At 42.2% G+C, this 18,836-nt stretch overlaps 1 protein-coding gene across 2 annotated transcripts in view; it reads left to right on the top strand.

The window, feature by feature from the left end:
* gtf3c2 (general transcription factor IIIC, polypeptide 2, beta) overlaps nucleotides 1–18,836 on the top strand; it is a 55,903-nt gene that overhangs the window by 2,336 nt on the left and 34,731 nt on the right. For both annotated transcript variants that reach the window (XM_049480431.1, XM_049480429.1), the window contains 8 exons: nucleotides 1,102–1,399; nucleotides 2,945–3,218; nucleotides 4,765–4,859; nucleotides 5,013–5,090; nucleotides 5,668–5,766; nucleotides 10,354–10,578; nucleotides 17,085–17,196; nucleotides 17,437–17,548. In XM_049480431.1, the coding sequence (XP_049336388.1) occupies nucleotides 1,102–1,399; nucleotides 2,945–3,218; nucleotides 4,765–4,859; nucleotides 5,013–5,090; nucleotides 5,668–5,766; nucleotides 10,354–10,578; nucleotides 17,085–17,196; nucleotides 17,437–17,548 (1,293 nt within the window). The remainder of the gene's footprint in view (nucleotides 1–1,101; nucleotides 1,400–2,944; nucleotides 3,219–4,764; nucleotides 4,860–5,012; nucleotides 5,091–5,667; nucleotides 5,767–10,353; nucleotides 10,579–17,084; nucleotides 17,197–17,436; nucleotides 17,549–18,836) is intronic.

Raw genomic sequence — 18,836 nt, 5'->3', positions numbered from 1 at the left:
CCCCTTGCTCGCAAGTGAGAGGATGTTAAGCAGACCAAAATTGACAGAGATATTCTGGGTGGTATGAATCAAAACAAATATATATATAGTTTATTGTAAATAATATACCATATACGGCAGTTCAAATTACACTATTTATAAACAACAAGTTCTTCAAATTATTTTTTTTTGCTTAAAGTAATCTGGTTAAACTAACTACTAAGTAGTAGTTAAGGTTATCATGCAGGACTTTTGTAAGATTAGAGAGAGCCTGTGAATTATTGTAGCTATAGAACTGCACTGTGGAGCTCAGAGTGTAATAACAACTGAATAGAGCTGCTTATCAAGCACTAAAAACTCCATTATTCTCAATATGATTCCTTTATCTGTTTGGCAGCTGCTGCTGCAGTGTTTTGGTGGTGGTTAAATGTGCTCTGCACTGTTTGCTGTGTTTGTTAGCTGTGCTGTGTTAGTAGCTTCCCATTGTATGGGGTAAAGAAATGTCCTTTTACCAACAAAAAATGTTTGGCGCATAAAGAATGAAAACATCTGCTAAATAAGAGCCAGGATGGTTGAGCAGCTAGAGTGCTACATCAGGACATTGCTTTTACAAAACTCCAACATCTCCTGTCCTCCCCTCTCGGGCATTTACAGACTGCTGTTAAAACAATACTTAAATTGCATTAAAATGCTAAAAAGTGTTTATGTATCATCATCAGTTGAATATAAAAGCACAAAATACTGTGCCAATACTGTGCGGTGGTCGCATCACACAGCACCTGGTCCCAACAGATTTCAGCACCTAAACAAAATAAGCTAGCTTACCACAAAGTATAACTTTATGATCTTTGTATATTACAAGTGAAGAAAAATACAAATGTTTTGGAATTTGAACATAACTAAAAAACATGTCGAAAACTTGCCAAACAGGCAGGAAAAATATAACATTTATATATGAGAGGCACAACATACATTTTTTTAAATAAATTAAAACATTTAATAAAGTTCCTTTAAATGAAAATGATGTCAGACAAAAAAAATAGGCCTCATGCCAATGACCCATGGGCAAACATGATTGTGGGGCCTGCCAGACATATATATTTTTGTTTTGCATTTACACAGTGAACAGTTCTCAGCATCCCTCAAATGATGACCAAGCAGCTTTACCCATAGAGAACCAAAAGCGCAAAAGGGGACGTCCACGAAAAACAGAAGGATGCGTCAGAAAGAACTCAAGGAACCATTCGGCTTCTGACGTTAAACCAACAAGAGTAGCCAGAAGCAAGACTCAAGAAAAAACGATGCTGAAGTTTGTCTCTGAACATTTTCAGCAGAATCCTCCACCATCTGACATCTCTGCCATCCCAGAAACTCCTGAGATGACACCAGGTGGACGCCCAAAGAGGAAAGCTGCCAAAGCGTATGGTCCCAAATCATTTATCACTATTTATTTTATTTATATTTTTGCTTCTAGGGCTAAAGATCAGAAATGCAGGATACAGAGCTTTTATACATAAAATACATAAATATACAATTAAATAAATATGTAAAAGATAAAGAGGAAGACTTAAATAATAATACTGCATGTCAAAATACACTTAAAGAGATTAAACTTTTGTTCTCTTACCAGAGGAGCCAGTATTTAGATGGTTGGCTCACTTGGGAGCATCCAGGATCTTTAAAAATACTTTACTTTCATTTTTTTTTTGTTTTTTTTAACGTATTTTAAAATAAGTAAATTTCTTTAATTCAGCATTAAAAAAGGAGGCTTTGAGTGGTCCAGCAGATGACAATGCTGCCACTTTGATCAGGAGTTCGCTAATTTGAATCCCATTTGTGCTGCTTGCCATCAGCAGCTGGAACCCAGAGAGATCACAGTTGTCCTTGCTTTCTCTGGGTGGCTAGATGGTGCTCTCTTCCCACATCACTCTAAAGGTCATGTCAGTCAGCATGTGGCATCTGTGGGCTGATGTGTTGGAGCCAAGTTACTGTGCTCCCCTCAGATTGGGGAGAAAAGTGTGATAAATTCAAAGGAGAAATAACTACTTGTGTTTAGCAAGGGAATGGTGTGACCAGCATATGACTGATGATGCTTTTTGACACACAGCTCCTATTTTACCCACTTACTCACTGACTTACTCACTCACTCACTCACTCACTCACTCACTCATAGCTGCTCTAAAGTGGGACAAAAATGAGTTCAGGAACATTTCCTAATTTAATACATGATGATGGGAAGAGACAGTTTACTTAAAAGTTTTATGGTTTATTTTTCTTTGTGTCAAAGTTTTCACCTGATAAAGAATCTGCAGTTTATTCTTTTAATCGTTGCCAACTTCAATGTTCCCCAAATGACTAATGATGATCCCAAGCTCAGGCTACACATAATTAGTCTCACAGAATGTTCAATATGTTAGATTAATCACTTCTCATACCATACATTTGTTCCGTGTCTTGCTCAGGAAGCTGGCAACACTACTCATTTGGCACAGACCATTCCTCGCGTAAGTTTGTAGGTCATCAGGAAAGAGGGTCAAAGAATCTGTCAACCAGTGCCACCAGCTTTGTGCTCCTATAAAAAGAGACTTTTCATGGGTGACCCACTGACAACCACCATGTAAAGCTGCCCCCCCTTTAATACAAATAAATACGGTAGGACGGTATGAGACGGGAGCCCTGTGCTTTTTGTGCTTTTATAAAGTTTTATGAAAATAAGCATCGTCCAAAATCTTAAGAGTGGCATGTGCAAATTACCAAAGTACCTTCTGGCTGAGGCATATTAGTGATGAGGGCTAACTAAAAGCTCTGGCAAAGGATTATTAGTAATTACGTGTTCTAATGCAAACTAGAACTTGCTTATTAACTCGCAAATTCATTGTAAACATATCCAATTGTCTTGGATTTCTCTGAAATCTGATTTTTGTGATATAGTTTTTAATCTGATTCACTTTTTGAATTTTCCCAGTGCTCTGGAGTACCTCCACAGTATCACGAAGGACCTTGAACTTAGTGAAAAACCATCAGGAAAGAAGGAACGAGACGGCCCTGTCCTGCTGACCCGTCCAGCCCAGAGAAAAGCTTTAGGAAGCGAAAGGGGACTGGAAAGGAAAGCCCAAGATTTTTACAGGGACCAGTTTGACGATGCTGACTTTGACCCAGAGGGCCATGAAGACGAGGAAAGTGAAGAAGACGAAGGTGACGAGGAGTATGAAGATCCAATGTTAGACTTTGTGAATAAAGTAAGAATGCATTATAGTTCTCAGAATTGGTGAATTGTTCGTGGATTTAGATTTTGGAACAAGATGCTGGGATGTCTTTGGACAAGACTCCTAGCGGTACATTGTCCTGCCTGTGATTTTGTGAATTCAGCAGTATGTTGGTCCTGTTAAAGGGGACGTGAAACACTTCAAGTATTTAGTTTAATTCACAAGATGTATTTTCACTCTAACAAATCTGATAAGTTTAACAGTTAAGCGGAATTAAAATAATAAGCAATCTAAATGTCATTTTTTTAAGTAAGGGCAGCGCCATCTTGTCCCAGCGCTGAAAGTGACGTCACGAGATTGGTTCTCGAACGCCTCACTAATATAATCTATGAGTCTACCGTAAATTAATTCCTCAATAGATAATAAAATCCAAACCAAAACTCAATGCAGAGCTGGGGGGCACTTTTGTATTGCCCCTGTGTGTAGTAATACTGGGAGTAGTGAAATTTAATAGGATGAGGAATGAGAAATATTTACTTTCACTTTCATACCTCACCTCGGACAGCTGTTCTTCAGCGGTGGCTCGCAGCGCTGAAGCGCGAGAATCCTCCGGTTAGCTGCCCTGCTAGGGGTTAGGAGCGAGCACTTTCTAGACCAGGACTATGTGGAGGAGAGGGGTTTGAGTCAGGAGCATTAGCGCCGGATAAATAAGCTGCAGTCCGAGAGCAGCAGCTGTAGCCGCACGGAACCAGCCAAACAACACGTTACTGAAAGTCTAGATAAACTGACAATTAAAAGATAACATAGCTAGCGTTAGCTACTTTTCTAGCTATCTTACCATAGCTAGCCAACGCTAGCTAACTAACTAACGCTAACTAGATGAAGCTAGCTACCCAGTAAGCTTCCTAACTTCCAAACTGAACGGTTTATCAACCAAACAGGGCCTGGGTGTTTCAATATCCACTTAAATCATGTACGTTTCATTCATTCATGAACTCTGGACTTTACATGTTAAATAGATAAATGTATATAAACTAGCTGGTTTACTGGATGGCAGTACCTGCTGTGGTCGCGCTGCAGGGTTCTGCACGGCTCCACGTAGAGAGAGAGAATAAACACCTCCAAAACGTCTCTCTCTCAGAAAAGCATCTGAAATGTTCTGCTCAGGTTTATAGAGGAAAGATCTCTGAGTAAATGCTCTATGTTAGCCTAGTTCAGCTTCGTCTTCATCCATAATCTCCACAAACAATAAGCTCTTTTCCTCTAGCTATGTGCCTGCGATTTTAAACCAACCAACCTCGTGACGTCACCAGTGCTGCACGGGCAACATGGCGGCGCCCTAGCTGAAACGTAACAAAAAAATATATATTATAATTTAGTGTGTAAACATTTTATATTAAAAATTCCCCCCCAAATAAATTCCATTATATTTAATCCCTTAGAAAACTTGTACAAACTGAAATGTTTAATGTCCCCTTTAAGGAAATGTATAGTCATGATTAAGTGTAAGGCATGTGAAATTTCATTGCACTAAAGGAGAGCATGAAGAACGTAAAAAAGGTTTCTGTTTCCTTTACAGAAGACATCATATAAACATAAACTTTCTGGATGTAATGGACTGTCCAGCTCTACCATGCAGCCTCTGTGGGAGTCCTTTAGAAGCACCATAAAATTGTGAGATATTTTCTTCTGATCTATTTGGACCAGGTATTTTCTAATGAGAGTTAGAAGGTTGATCGTGGGCCCAGGTCATCATCATCTAACCTATTTATTATCAGACTAATCTACCGATCTTCTGTTTTTTTGTCTGGCTTTCTTTTTTGTTAGTCGTCAAGAACATTGCTCCTCCTGGATATTTCCTGAGTGGATCCCTTCAGTTAGTGACTGGCATCTACTGTCTACCAGGTATTACCTAAGAGTGATTGTTCTGCTTTAGTCAAGTTTAACTTGAGTACATGAACAAAAATTAAATGTGGGAAGTCACTACAGCTACAGTAACTAAAATATTACTTTTAAATCTGTATCTAAAAAACATGTCACTTGGTTGTCTTTGGGAATAAGCTATACAAGCAAAACTAAAGAAGAAAGAACCAGATTAATTTTATCCTAAAAATGCCTGTCAGTATTATAATTTTAAGACAACAGGCTAAAGGAGGAGATACAGTTATGGCAGTTATTGATGAGCCAGGCAGATTCTTTCTCTAAATGGAGGTTGACTTGTTGAGGTTTAATAAACATATTATGCAATTCATAATAATACAGGTTTTATACTTATATATGTTTACATTTATTGAACAAATTGAAGCAATCTGGCAGGTATGGCTTGTAGTAGCCTGCTCATATGTGCTGGTGTCTTCACTTTGTCTACAGTGCATCATGTCTAAACACATCAGGTGCCAGTTTATTATCATGTTTGATTTAGGGCTTTGCTAGTTTGGCAGTCTGTATGTACAATGATCAATGTGTCTATTTAACTTAACAGTGAGGTGGAAAAATATTTACCTGAGGAGGAACATTCAGCAGCTTTTAAATTGTCTCGCGAGGGAATCAAAGAACAACATTCTCTGCACAGGATGAAAAGGTAATGTGATCTTACTGTAGAAACCTTTTGTAATTATTCTGTTTCTCCCTCTTTCGTTCTCTCTCTCTCTCTCTCTCTCTCTCTATATATATATATATATATATATATATATATATATATATATATATATATATATATATCTCACCTCAAACCATCTGGATTGACTGACTGTGGAGGCCAGGATCTTTTTTTTGTTAAGTACAGAAATCCACATGTGTTCATTTATAGTTTTGATGCCTTTAGTAAGAATCTACAATGTAAATAGTCATTAAAGTAAAGAAAACGCATTGAATGAGCAGATGTGTCCAAACTTTTGGCCTTTACACGTTGGTATATTAACCACGTGACGTGCCAAATCTGTACTTTGAAAAACGGGACATTTAACACATTCTGCCCATCCACAATGAAAGAGCAGTGAGCAGTAAACCACTGATTGGTTATGGGGTGGGGATTCTCACTGAGGAGATCATACAGCAAAAACTCAATAAACTCTACAGGTTTCACTAATTTTCACCGAAATTATCCACAAATAGCCACATTTGTGCTGGAGTAGCAATAAAACCCCAACAACCAACCAACCACCGAAATGATCAGATTTATCAGTTTATCCTGCAGCGTGGGGTGTTCTGGTGAGTTACTCACAGGTAAAGTTCCAGCTGCTTCTTCTCATCTCCTGTTTCTCTACAAAACAGGTTTTTTTTTTTATCTCCCTCACGCTCATAATAATACCATACAGAATTCTGCAGTTTCCTCAGGGTTTTCTGTCATTAGCTCGAGCTCTGTAAATATAAGTAATTCCGCGGACTGCGAGGCGCTCTGCGCGCTGCAGCGTGTTGCCGAAATCTGACCCCCGCACGACACCGGCTCCCCTTTGGGAGCAGAAAAGGCACAACACCACCCGCTGTTAAACTGCTGTAGTGGAAACAGCGCTTATAAATAAATTAACAAACACAAAAATGAGGGTATTCAGTCTGTAATTTCAGTTCGTTTTAGTTTTTTCTTTTAATTACCGTTTTTATTAGTTTCAGTCTCCGTGAATGAGAACTTTCAGCTTTCGTTATTTCATTTGTTTTCGTTAACAATAATACTTTGTTACTTAGCTATATGGTGATTATCAGGCCATAGCTTCATATAAATTAAAAATAGTGTTAAAAAAATTAACTATTTCCTGGAGCCTGGACTCGACCGAGATTTTTCATTACTTTCCTCGGGCCGGTTCGGGTCCGGGCAGAGAAATAAAAATCAAAGTATCCTGCTATTTAAAAGAATGAAAAATTAATAACAATAATAATATAGTTCTGCATACTAGAGTTTAGATTGTCTGCCTGAAGGCGAGCCTGAATGCGAGCTCATCCGCGCTTTTAAAGCTTCCTACCGGAAAACCATTCAAACATGCAAATGAGCTCTCTGCACCGGTTAAAAAATCACACAGTGTCTGTCTGGCCAGTGAGTAGTTCTGTATGCTAAATAAGATAGAAGGCAGCAACAAGCTAGAAGCTAATAAGCTAATAACAGCATTTAATAAAAACAGATATGATAAAAAAAGATATGAAATAGGAAAATAACCAACTAAACTAAGCTCAAAATGCTAAAGGAAATAATAACGAATATAACGATAATATAACAAATTCAAAAATATCAAAACGAAATAGTGTACACACAGGTACAAAAATAAAAGAATATACATAAAAAAATAGTGTGAAGGTTCAATTAGCAGAGTAAGAGCACAGTTTTGCTCAAAATATTGCAATGCACACAACATTATGGGTAACATAATGGGTCATCTAGATTCGTGCCAGGGATATCTAGGCAGCTAGTATTTAAAATAATCGGCTTAAGTACCTTGACAAGCAAGACTGTGCTACTGTTTATCTCAGGAACTACAGGTCTTCACCACAGTCTCACTTCTTAAGCTTCTAGTACAGCTTGGCTCGACCCACCATCCATGAAGATCCCCAGAAAACCAACAACCTAACTCTTCCCTGTCTTAGGACCAACGTGGTGTAACACACATTTTCTAATAGTTATTAAGTCGCAACCGTCATTCATTGAATTCTTTTTGAAAAATAGGCTTTAAAAACCCATTTAAAAATACATATGCATGCAAAGTAAATTTAAGAGAGGAAGAACATGACAACTACATAAAGTTACTACAATAAAATTAAATATCAAAACTGCACAAAATAAATAAGACCACAAAATGTGATATTTCTTTTTCTGCATTTCTCTGCATTCAGATTAAATTAAAAAGAAACGCTTTGTCTCTTTTTTCCCCAATATAAAAGATGATTACAAAATCAGAGCATAAATTATTATTAATATATATATATTTTTTTTATGTATTTATTTTTAAATGCTGTCCGCGACCTGTTCAGAACGTGTCCACAACCCACTTTTGGGGAACTTTCACTGGGTGTCAGAACAGCAGATTCACTCAAACACAGACTAAAGACTCATCTTTTTTAAGAGTTTCTAAACCACATATGTCAAACACAAGGCCCGCGGGCCAGATGTGGCCGCCACGTCTTTTTATGTGGCCCGCGAGAGCTTGTAAGATCTTAGTGTCTATAATAAATAGGTCAGAAGTGTTCTTTGACCAAAAACTACATTTCCCACAATGCTTGTCAATTGTATTACCCGTGAAGTTACGGCTTACTGCCACTACACGGCAGTGTAGTTATTGATGTGGAAACCCTGCCGGAGGGAAGGCGTAACTTCGCAAGAGTAATTGAGACATACAAATGTTTATCCCATAATGTCCAGAAAAAGAGAAGTTGATGCAGACGGACGGCTGTGCTTCAAGGCGAAAGACCGGTATGCCTTTTGTGTTACGAAGTGTTACTGACCACAATAAACGCTTTTTAGAAGAGATATGAGTTATGTGTGAATATTTATAAGACAATACCTGACAAAATCTGTTTTAATGACGTTAATAAACATCACTGTGACAGCGCTAATCACAGTTTCACCTCAGCAAAGGACGAGGACGTGAATCACTTATCTAACCAGCCTTTACTGATTTCTGCCCCCAATAACCCTTTTAATAACCTCCAATAGCCTTTAATAGTCTTCAGTAGCCTTCAGCAGTCTAACCTTGCAGCCGTGGTGTGTCCACTAAACTCCGTAGTTATAAACATCCTGAGGTTAGCAGCACGCTAACTGACCTGTTTATAATGTAATCCGAGCAGTGACTCCGTGACGGCTGCCCTAAACTGCTGCTGTTCGCTGCTTGGGCTGAAAGATTAACTGTAGAGAGCTGTATTATCCGGTTAGTGCGGTTAAAACCTTTATTTCCTACACAGAAGAACTTTAAAAACTGTAAAAACGCTCCAGACTGGCTCAGCTGAGCCCTGTAGCCCGTGGCTGGGCTGTAGCTCTGACTCAGTAAAGACTGCGGGCTTGTGCTGCTGCTGCTGCAGCTCCGACTAGTGGTTGGATGAGGAACTGCTAAATCTGAGGAAATGCTAAATCTGTCACATGTTCTTAACAGCTCACAATTTTTGATTTTATATTTATTAAGCCTTATTTCAGTATCAAACGTTTTGATCAAAGTTAATATAACTTGTATTTTATGTCATTTCTATTCACTTGAATAGTTTGGTTCTTGATTGATGGAGTTTTTGGATTTCATAACATGACAAATTAAAAGGATTTATGTTAATAGAGCAACAAGCAAACATTTTTTCCATGCAACTGTAATATTTGATTGAATAAATAATATATTGAGAGTTATTTAACATTAAGGAGTAATTACATTCATTTTATATTACATTTGGTTACATTTTATTACATTTATAAGTTACATCTGGCCCTCAGAGGACAGCCAATATGCCAATGTGGCCCTCGGCCAAAATGAGTTTGACACCCCTGTTCTAAACTAATCTTAAAAAACAAAATCTCCTAGTGGTATAAACATAAGCAAAGCTTGAACTGTCTCTTGATCCTAATCTCTACAAACTAGCTATGGATTTATTTTCGTAATCAACTAAGCACTTTTAAGTCTGTCTGGATAAGGGTGTCTGTTAAATACCTTAAATGTAAATGTAAAGTGGTGTGGACTATGCTTGTTAATGCTGTCATGCTATAACAAGCTAATGTAAAGGGATATCAGTCATAGTGGATGAGCAGATTGCTCACAGCTGTTTACTGCCTCGGCAGAATCCAATGCAAAACCGGCCTCAGACACCTGAAGGTACATTCTTTGCTAGCATATTTTTCCACTTTGTGCTCAATCTGTATACAACTGACTGCCCTGCACCCCCATTCCCTAGTGGAAATTTCACACACACGTTCTTATTCAGTATTGATTGTTCCCTTAACTAACACACAGAGCTAGTATTTTTAATAAAAGGTAAATTATAGGTTCTTAGCATGTAATACGCTAAAACCCATCACCAAGTTTGTTTCAGTTCTAAAACAGTGATAAGGCAGTACTATTTTAGTTATTCAGACTGTGCAGGTGTGTTTTGCATGTATTAGAATGATATATTAAGGGGCGTATTTAATTTATATATTTTTTATGGATCATTTTGTTCCTGTAATGTAAACATTTATGGTACCTATTTTAGTAACTGTGGTACATTTCAGATTTGGATCATTGCCTCCTCATATGGAAAGGTGGGACTCTCTGTTCTTTGTTGGAGGCCCTGTTTGGGCCATGGAGTGGTGTCCTTGTCCTGAAGGTGCTGCAGAAACACAGTATGTTGCGCTCTCCTGCAATAGAGGCATGGATGACCGTCACAAAATAAATATGCTCTACACCGAGCATGCTCTGCTCCAACTGTGGGACCTGGGCAGGCTACAAGTAAGTAGGTGAGTAGTCCTGCTAGTTGCTATTCTTATGTTGATGGGGTTGTCAGCTAAGTTTTAGTGACTGGAATGGCAGCTAAAGGAAGCTTAACTTTTTGTCATGTTTAAGATGTTTGCTGTGTGACACAGTGAATTTGCATGCTGGGAGTAGACATTATTAGAAGAGAAAATTGTGCCCATGAATGGATGCAAATGGTTAGCAGCATTACTCAAATAGTCTGTGGCATTCAAATAATAATAATGATAGACTGATATTAATGCCTTTTGTTCCTCAACATAATTCTAGATTTGTCTGAACCAGTGTTAATTTCGCTGACGAAAAATATTTGTCTTAGTTTTCGTCAACAAAGTTTTAAAAAAAAAAGAAAACGAATAGCTAAATAAAAAACTAAATAAAAACAGCATAAAAAAATTAAAACGTGACGAAATTAACTGACATTTTCGTCAACGAATAAAAACAAATTGACGAAAATGTTTGGCAGGGATGACATCCAATCAGAACTGATTTGGTTTTGTGAAAGGTAGGGACCAGTTAGGAAGAGATCCAATCACTACTACTTTAGTGGAGATGGAGAGGCGGGACAAGCGGGGTAGTCAACCAATCAGAACCTGTCTCGTCTGCAGCAGCGAGCAGATACAAAACCCGGGAGGACAGACTCGCCTAAACTGTCTGTACTTACGGGGCTCCGTGCACAGATCCGCGTTTTAATGCTGATGTTATTTCATGAGCTGATGGTGTGTTTAACTAACTCTGTGCACTAAAACAGAACTGATACAGAAATCACTCATTAAGATTAGATCATCTGTTTAGTCCCACAGTGGGAAACACATAGCTAGTGTTAAAGCAGGAACAGGTCAGAAAGGAAAAAGATGTAGCGAAATTATAACAAGAAAATAAGTGAATCTATGAACCCAAAAGTTCCTTACAGCACTTTCTCATCAGTTTCTCACTTTAACTCATGAGTGTGTGAGTGTGTGTATATATATATATATATACATATATATATATATATATATATGTATATATATATATGTATGTAAGGGCTAGTGGCCAACCGAGGCTTCCTCCGGGGCATCGGAGGGTGCGCCAGGCCAGCGCCGAGGGTTAATTTGGCTAATTACTGACACCTGCTTTGAACACTTTATAAGCAACGCCAACTAGCCACTCAGCGCTGGATCTTTGAAGCTCGTGAGAGCGAATCTATGCCCGTTTTTCGAGTGAGCCTCGGCTCTTTTCTCTTTACTATCTACGGCAAATGCCGCTACCAATCTTTCTGTGAGCGACGGCGAGCAGCACCGCTGTCTCCTCATCTCCTCTTTAATTTCCCTTTTCTCTCTTTCGAGTCTGGTGAGGCTAGAGCAGTGTGCTCTCCTCCCCTCAAGTCTGTGTGTGTGTAAGTGTAGCAGCGGCAGCGTGCTGACGTGGCTGCTCTCTTTATTTGGCTCCTCGCGATCCTATTAATATATATTACAGAAACATCCAGCCCAACCATGGATCCAGCAGAGCAGTCGGATCTCGAGCAGGTTAAGCTCGCCCTGGGCAACCAGGGGGCTGTCATTGGGCGACATGAGCAGGTCCTGCAGCAGATCTTGGCCCAGCTGCAGGGCCTGACGGCTGTGCTTGCCCCGAATCCACCCCCGCCCGCACAGCCAGCCCAGCCTGGGCCTGAGTCCCCTCATTTTGAACACCCGGCCGCTGCCGCACCCTCTGTGGGGCCTCGAGTGGAGCCCCCACTACCGCCCCCGGTGCGGTACGAGGTTGAGCCGGGAGGCTGCAGGGGGTTTCTACTGCAGTGCTCCCTTGCATTTGAGCTTCAGCCGTCCCGCTTCCAGTTGGAGCGTGCTAAAGTGGCGTACATCGTCTCCCTCCTCTCTGGAAGGGTGTTGGCGTGGGCCACCCCGGTGTGGGAACACCAACCGGACATCTGCGCTACCGCTGAACTGATCGCACCAGCCCTCATGCGGACGTTCGACCTTTCAGTCCGAGGAACCTACGGCAGGGTAGGAGGTCGGTGTCGGAGTACGCCATAGAGTTTCGCATGCTCTCGGCTGAAAGCGGGTGGAACCCCAGCGCTCTGGCAAGCGCGTTCCACCACGGGCTCATTGAGGAACTCAAGGATGAGCTTGCTCATCGTGATCCTCCACGACGACCTCATTGAGCTCACCCAGAGGCTGGACAACCGCTTGAGGGAGAGGCGCAAGGTGCGGGGCTCAGGTACCACCCCCCGGGGGCCTCGTGGCCAATTCTCGGGTAGTGGGCCCACCTGACCACGGGGTCCAGCCCATGCAGTTGGGGCACACTCGCCTTCCCCGTCAAGACTGTGGGGCTCCAGGGCACCAGTGTGCCACCTGTCCCGAGCTGGCGTTAAACCCCAACGTCCGTTAGGGTAAGAGGGCCCCCTGACAGACCGGCCAGGGTCCCCTCGCACTACGGGAGGGGCATTCTGTGGTCCGCCTCCCTGCCTTCCTTGATTCAGGAGCGGCAGGCAACTTTCTGGATGCCACCTTGGCAAGAAGGCTCGCCTTGCCACTAGTACCCCTAGGGAAGCCCTTACCAATGGCGGCGATCGACGGGCGCTCCCTGGAGTCAGGGGAGGTAACCCACCAAACATGCCCTGTCATGCTGCGAGTCGGGTCACACTCTGAGCAGATCACACTGTATGTTATCAGTGCTCCTGACTTGCAGCTGATCTTGGGCTTTCCTTGGCTCCAGAGACATAACCCCCATGTTAACTGGCTGTCCCATTCGGTGGTAACATGGGGGTCAGCCTGTCGCCCCTGCGACACGGCTATTGACCTTCTCCCGGGAACTAGTCCCCCCAGGGGAAGGTTGTTCTCTCTCTCAGGCCCTGAGCGCCGGGCGATGGAGGAGTACATCCAGGAGGTCCTTGCCTTGGGATTTATCCGACCTTCTTCCTCCCCAGCCGGCGTCGGGTTCTTTTTTGTGGGCAAGAAGGATGGCGGGTTGAGGCCCTGCATAGATTACAGGGGTCTCAACAAAATCACGGTAAAAAACGTTACCCCCGTCTGGGCACTATGAGTACCTGGTGATGCCGTTCGGGTTGATGAACGCCCCCTCTGTCTTCCAGGGGTATATCAATGAGGTGCTCCGGGAGGCGTTGGAACGGTACGTGTTCGTCTACTTGGACGATATTCAGTCGCTCGGTGGACAAACACGTTACCCATGTCCGACGGGTTCTCCAACTACTTCTGGAGAACCACCTCTACGTCAAACTGCAGAAGTCCGAGTTCCATGCACAGACCATCTCGTTTCTGGGCTTTGTTGTGTCCCATAACACTCTGCGCATGGACCCCACCAAGGTCAAGGCAGTTGAGAACTGGCCCCAGCCCACATCTGTGCGCCTGGTCCAGCGCTTCCTGGGCTTTGCTAACTTCTTCCGAAGGTTTGTGAGGAATTTTAGCACTGTGGCTGCCCCGCTAACCGCTCTGATGAGGAAGACGTCAGGGCTGTTCAGCTGGTCCACAGAAGCCCAGGAAGCGTTTGATGCTATCAAGCATCTGTTGACCAGAGCTCCTGTTCTTCGACTGCCTGAACCCGGATTCCCGTTTGTCGTGGAGGTGGACGCCTCTGAAGTAGGCGTGGGTGCGGTCTTGTCCCAGCGGGCAGGACCGGATGGCCGACTGCACCCATGCGCCTACTACTCACACCGTCTAACCCCTGCGGAGCAGAGGTACGACATAGGAGATCGGGAACTCCTGGCGGTGAAACTTGCCCTGCAGGAGTGGAGGCACTGGCTTGAGGGGGCAGAACACCCCTTTCTGGTCTGGACGGACCACAAAAATCTGGCATACATTCAGCCGGCCAAGCGCCTGAACCCACGCCAGGCCAGATGGGGATTGTTCTTCACCCGGTTTGACTTTACTTTGTCATGCCGTCCCGGGTCGAAGAACGTCAAACCATATGCCCTCTCTCGCCAGTGGGAGCCCCTCCCTCTTCCGGGCAGTCCCCCCACCATTGTGCCTCCAGCCAGGATCCTGGCACCCCTTCGGTGGGGTCTCTTGGATGCCGTGAGGCATGCCCAAGAGACTGATCCAGGTCCGGGAGATGGACCTCCTGGCCGGGAGTTTGTACCTGCATCCCTCAGGGGACGGGTGCTCACCTGGGGGCATTCTTCACCCCAGGCTGCGCATCCAGGGGTCACACGTACGCTCAATCTTTTGCGGCGTCAGTTCTGGTGGCCCCGCATGGAACAGGACGTGTGCAAACACGTGACCGCCTGTGCGACATGCGCGCCAAACAAGGACCCCAGAACCAAACCCACGGGTCTGCTGCACCCTCTGGCAGTCCCCTTGCGTCCCTGGTCCCACCTGTCCCTAGACTTTATCACGGTACTGCCCCCATCTCGGGGCAACACTGTGATATTAGTCATAGTGGACAGGTTTTCCAAGGCTGCATGCTTTGTAGCCTTGCCCAAGCTCCCTAGCGCACAGGGGACAGCCGAGGTGGTGCTCGACCAGGTGGTCCGTATCCACATTGTGTCAGACCTAGGAGCACACTTCACCAGTCGGTTCTGGGGTGCCTTCTGCCGTTTGCTGGGGGCAGAAGTCAGCTTATCCTCCGGGTTTCATCCCCAGTCCAACGGCCAGACAGAGAGGGTCAACCAGGACCTAGAACGGACCCTCCGCTGCCTGGTCTCTTCGGCTCCGTCCACCTGGTCTGAGCAGCTAAATTGGGCGGAGTATGCCCATAACACTCTCTGGCACTCATCTCTGGGGATGTCTCCCTTTGAGTGCCAGTTTGGGTATGTTCCACCTGCTTTCCCGGGACAGGAGACGGTCACGGGGGTCTCCTCGGCCGACCAGACAGTCCGCCGTTGCCGTCGAGCCTGGAGGAAGGCCCGGGCTGCCCTCTTGTCTGCCAGGGTGGCCCAGAAGCACCACGCAGACAGGAGGCGGCGACCCGCCCCCTCTTATCACGTCGGTCAACGCGTCTGGTTGTCGGCCAAGGACATCCCGTCACGTTTTGTTCTCCGCCCGTTTCGGTTGCTCCGCCCCTTTCGGCGTCTGTTCTAAGGGGTAATTAAAGCGGCCGCGTCCCAATCCGCTCGCTGGTGCAGCGGTTAGAGCGTTGGGCCGTGACCGCGACAGCCCGGGTTCGATCCCCACGTGGGGTGGGGTTGAATAATAAGAATTATATATTTATATATATATATATATATATATATATATATATATATATAAAATTAAATATCCTATTAATATATATATATATATATATTATATATATAGATAGATAGATATTTTTATGTATCAATTTTTGTGATCTTTTTAAAATGTCCTTTTTATGTATATATTTTATTCATCTATAGTAAATGTCAGTTTCTTTATTTTTAAATAATTTTAATCCCTTTTAAACTGTAAATGCTCAGCAACATTGTAAATGAGGGTCCACCTCCAGTGTAAATAATGGTTGATTGCTTGATTAATATTTAGTGTTAACATTACTCTTATATAAACTGTTGGTGTATCTTCACAGTGTAACGCACAAATGTTACACCCAAAACACACCCATGAATAATTAACAGAATTAAAACTTGTCCTTTGCGCCGTTGGAGCTGCGCAAGGAGTATTTGATGCACCCCCACGATACCAAAGACACAGCACTTGAAGGGCCATCAGCTGGGTGTCAATGTCAAACTGTGAGCAAAGACATAACAACTTGTGCCCATAGCATTAACTGGCCCTTGCTGCGGAATCTGAGCAGGCTTAAGCGATAATAAAACTATGTGCCCTTCTCCCTGTATCACCCACCACCATTTTTACGTACAACTTTTAGTAATCCATGTTATGTATTTTGCTTTTGATTTAAAGAGTATTTACTACCAAATTTATCCTAGTTGTGAAGACTGCAAAAACAAATTCATTGCTTATGTTCTTATTGTAAAGCTGTAGTATAGCTTGTTGAATATCTGTTATTCTATGTGCTAAACAGCATGGTGCAGTGTATCTGCTGTGCATTCCAGCGTCCCGTCGAGTTTAAAGAAGGAAGGGAAGATCTGGTTACTGCTTACACTGACCAAAACATAGTGTTATCCTCTTAGTAAATTCTCTGTTTAGTGGCTTTTAAAATTCTCTTTTGTTCAAGTTCATTGAGCATTTTTAGTATGCTCATCATACTCATTTCTCCCAGTAGTATAATTGTGTGTGAAAGAATGTAAAGAGTGTGCATGTCAGGCTAATACATTGTGACAAACCTAAAGTTGTTAATGTAAATTTTTCACTTCAATTGGTTCAGTATTTTTACTGCTTCTTAGTTGTATTACTGTAAAGCAGTCACTTAATAGGTAGCCAACTTCTGCATCTAGTTCAACCAACAGTCTCTTGGCTGTGTGGGTGTGTAAATGTTCTGTTGGTTTAAAGATTCACTCAAACCAGTGTCCTTGTTTTTCTTTATACATTAGCCACCTTCAAAATTGCTTTTGCCTCCCTATTTATGGGCTTTTTTTTTTCTTTTTTCCTTTTTCATAAAAAAAAAAAAAAAAATCCAGACCGTCATCTTCTCCTAGCCTGGCCTACGCCTTGGCGCTGGATGATGGCTGCATTTGGGACTTGAAGTGGTGTCCAGCAGGGGCCTGGGAACTGCCTAGTACTAGCAGGAAGGTAAATGATCCAGTTCAAATCCAGTGACAGTCACTGTCTATGAAAGTTTCCAAGACAGCTTTCTATTATGAAGAACTTCTGACAGGATTGTGAACAGAACTTATGAAGCATAACATGTCTGGTTATAACTTATATAACACAGTGTTGTTAATAAACCTATAGGCGTAAGATGTGTATAAGTGTATATGTAAATATCTCAAGTTTTATTAAATAACTGTAATGTTTGTTTTTTTTTCACAGGAACCACACTTGCCTCGACTAGGACTTATAGCTGTAGCTTTTTCTAACGGAACTATTGCTGTATTTAGTCTACCGCACCCAGAAGCCCTTAAGGCCCAAACTCCAATTATAGGTAGGTGTTGAGCGTACATACGTTGCCCCCTACCTTGTAGCTAATGTACAAGTATACACTCTATACTGTATTCTCTACACTTCACACTCTCCACACGGGTGAAATGACAGTTTTGTATTTTTTGAAACTGTTATCATAAAGGTAGCTCTAACGACAAACTGCAATATGCGACCAAACGAAACCTGTGAGAGCCTGTTCCTCGACTTTTATCTTGGTTTTCTGTTGAATACTAGTTCTGCCAAAAGAGGGCAGCAAAGTGATGGGCTCTGGCAAGAAGTTGCTGTCTCACTGTTTAAATGAGAGCAGTACCAATATGTTCCTGCTGGGTAGAAAGGAATTTTTTTATATATATTTTCTTGACATGTCCTAATCAAATGTGAGAATGGAAAGGACATAAAGACATGTTCACACATACAGGGTTTGATAAGATTTATAAGAAATGTTTGTAAATCAGAAAATAAATTGAACAACATGGTAGTGCACTGCTTACACACACTATCAATATTGTTTACTTATTGGCTGTGATTATAAAATAAAATAATGCACTTAATGACCTTTCATGTTGAAAAATAAGCTATTGAGCTATATGTAACACTTAAAATAACATTAGTCATATCATTGCCATTTCTTTAGCCCTTCGACTCTTTGAAAATTAAAAAAATATTTTGATTGTGTGAATATATGTAAATGCCAGTGGCTCTTCTGCCAAGTTTTATCCATTGTAGAATTTTTTAGCTGTTTCATTTTTTTACACTCCCACCAGCCAAGAGAAACAACAGACACATTTAGTAGGCTACATCAAAAAATGATGGACAGCTATTCTGGCTGTTAAAAAATGTTTGTGTGATTGGCTTTAGACTAAAAAGATTGACATGCTCAAGCTAGTTTTCCATCCTGCACTATCAGAATCCCAGTGTTCAAACAGCAACTTTGTGAGATTTCATAGTAATAGAATGTGGAATCGTCTGTTCGTCTGCGATGCACCTCTAGTGATCTCCCAGTAATCACCTCCACACATGGGGAATAGGGAGTTCCGATTTTGATATATTAAGCAACACATTCCTTGAATTACTGAGATTTTTGGCTAAAGCTGTCTGACTCTCAGGAACAGGAGTCAGACCTTTATTAATAATTTGATTATAAGAGGAAATACAAGGTAACAAGGTTTGTTGAACTGATTTAAACCATCCATCCAAACACTCATACGACTGTTTTAACCAGTCTATGGAGGAAAAGCCAATGGAGTGCAAAACATTCTAACTTAGAAATGGCTCGGTTCTAAAGCTTC

Source organism: Astyanax mexicanus, chromosome 1, assembly GCF_023375975.1.
Source record: "Astyanax mexicanus isolate ESR-SI-001 chromosome 1, AstMex3_surface, whole genome shotgun sequence".
Taxonomy (NCBI): Eukaryota; Metazoa; Chordata; class Actinopteri; order Characiformes; family Acestrorhamphidae; genus Astyanax; species Astyanax mexicanus.
This window is presented reverse-complemented; position numbering and strand designations above follow the sequence as displayed.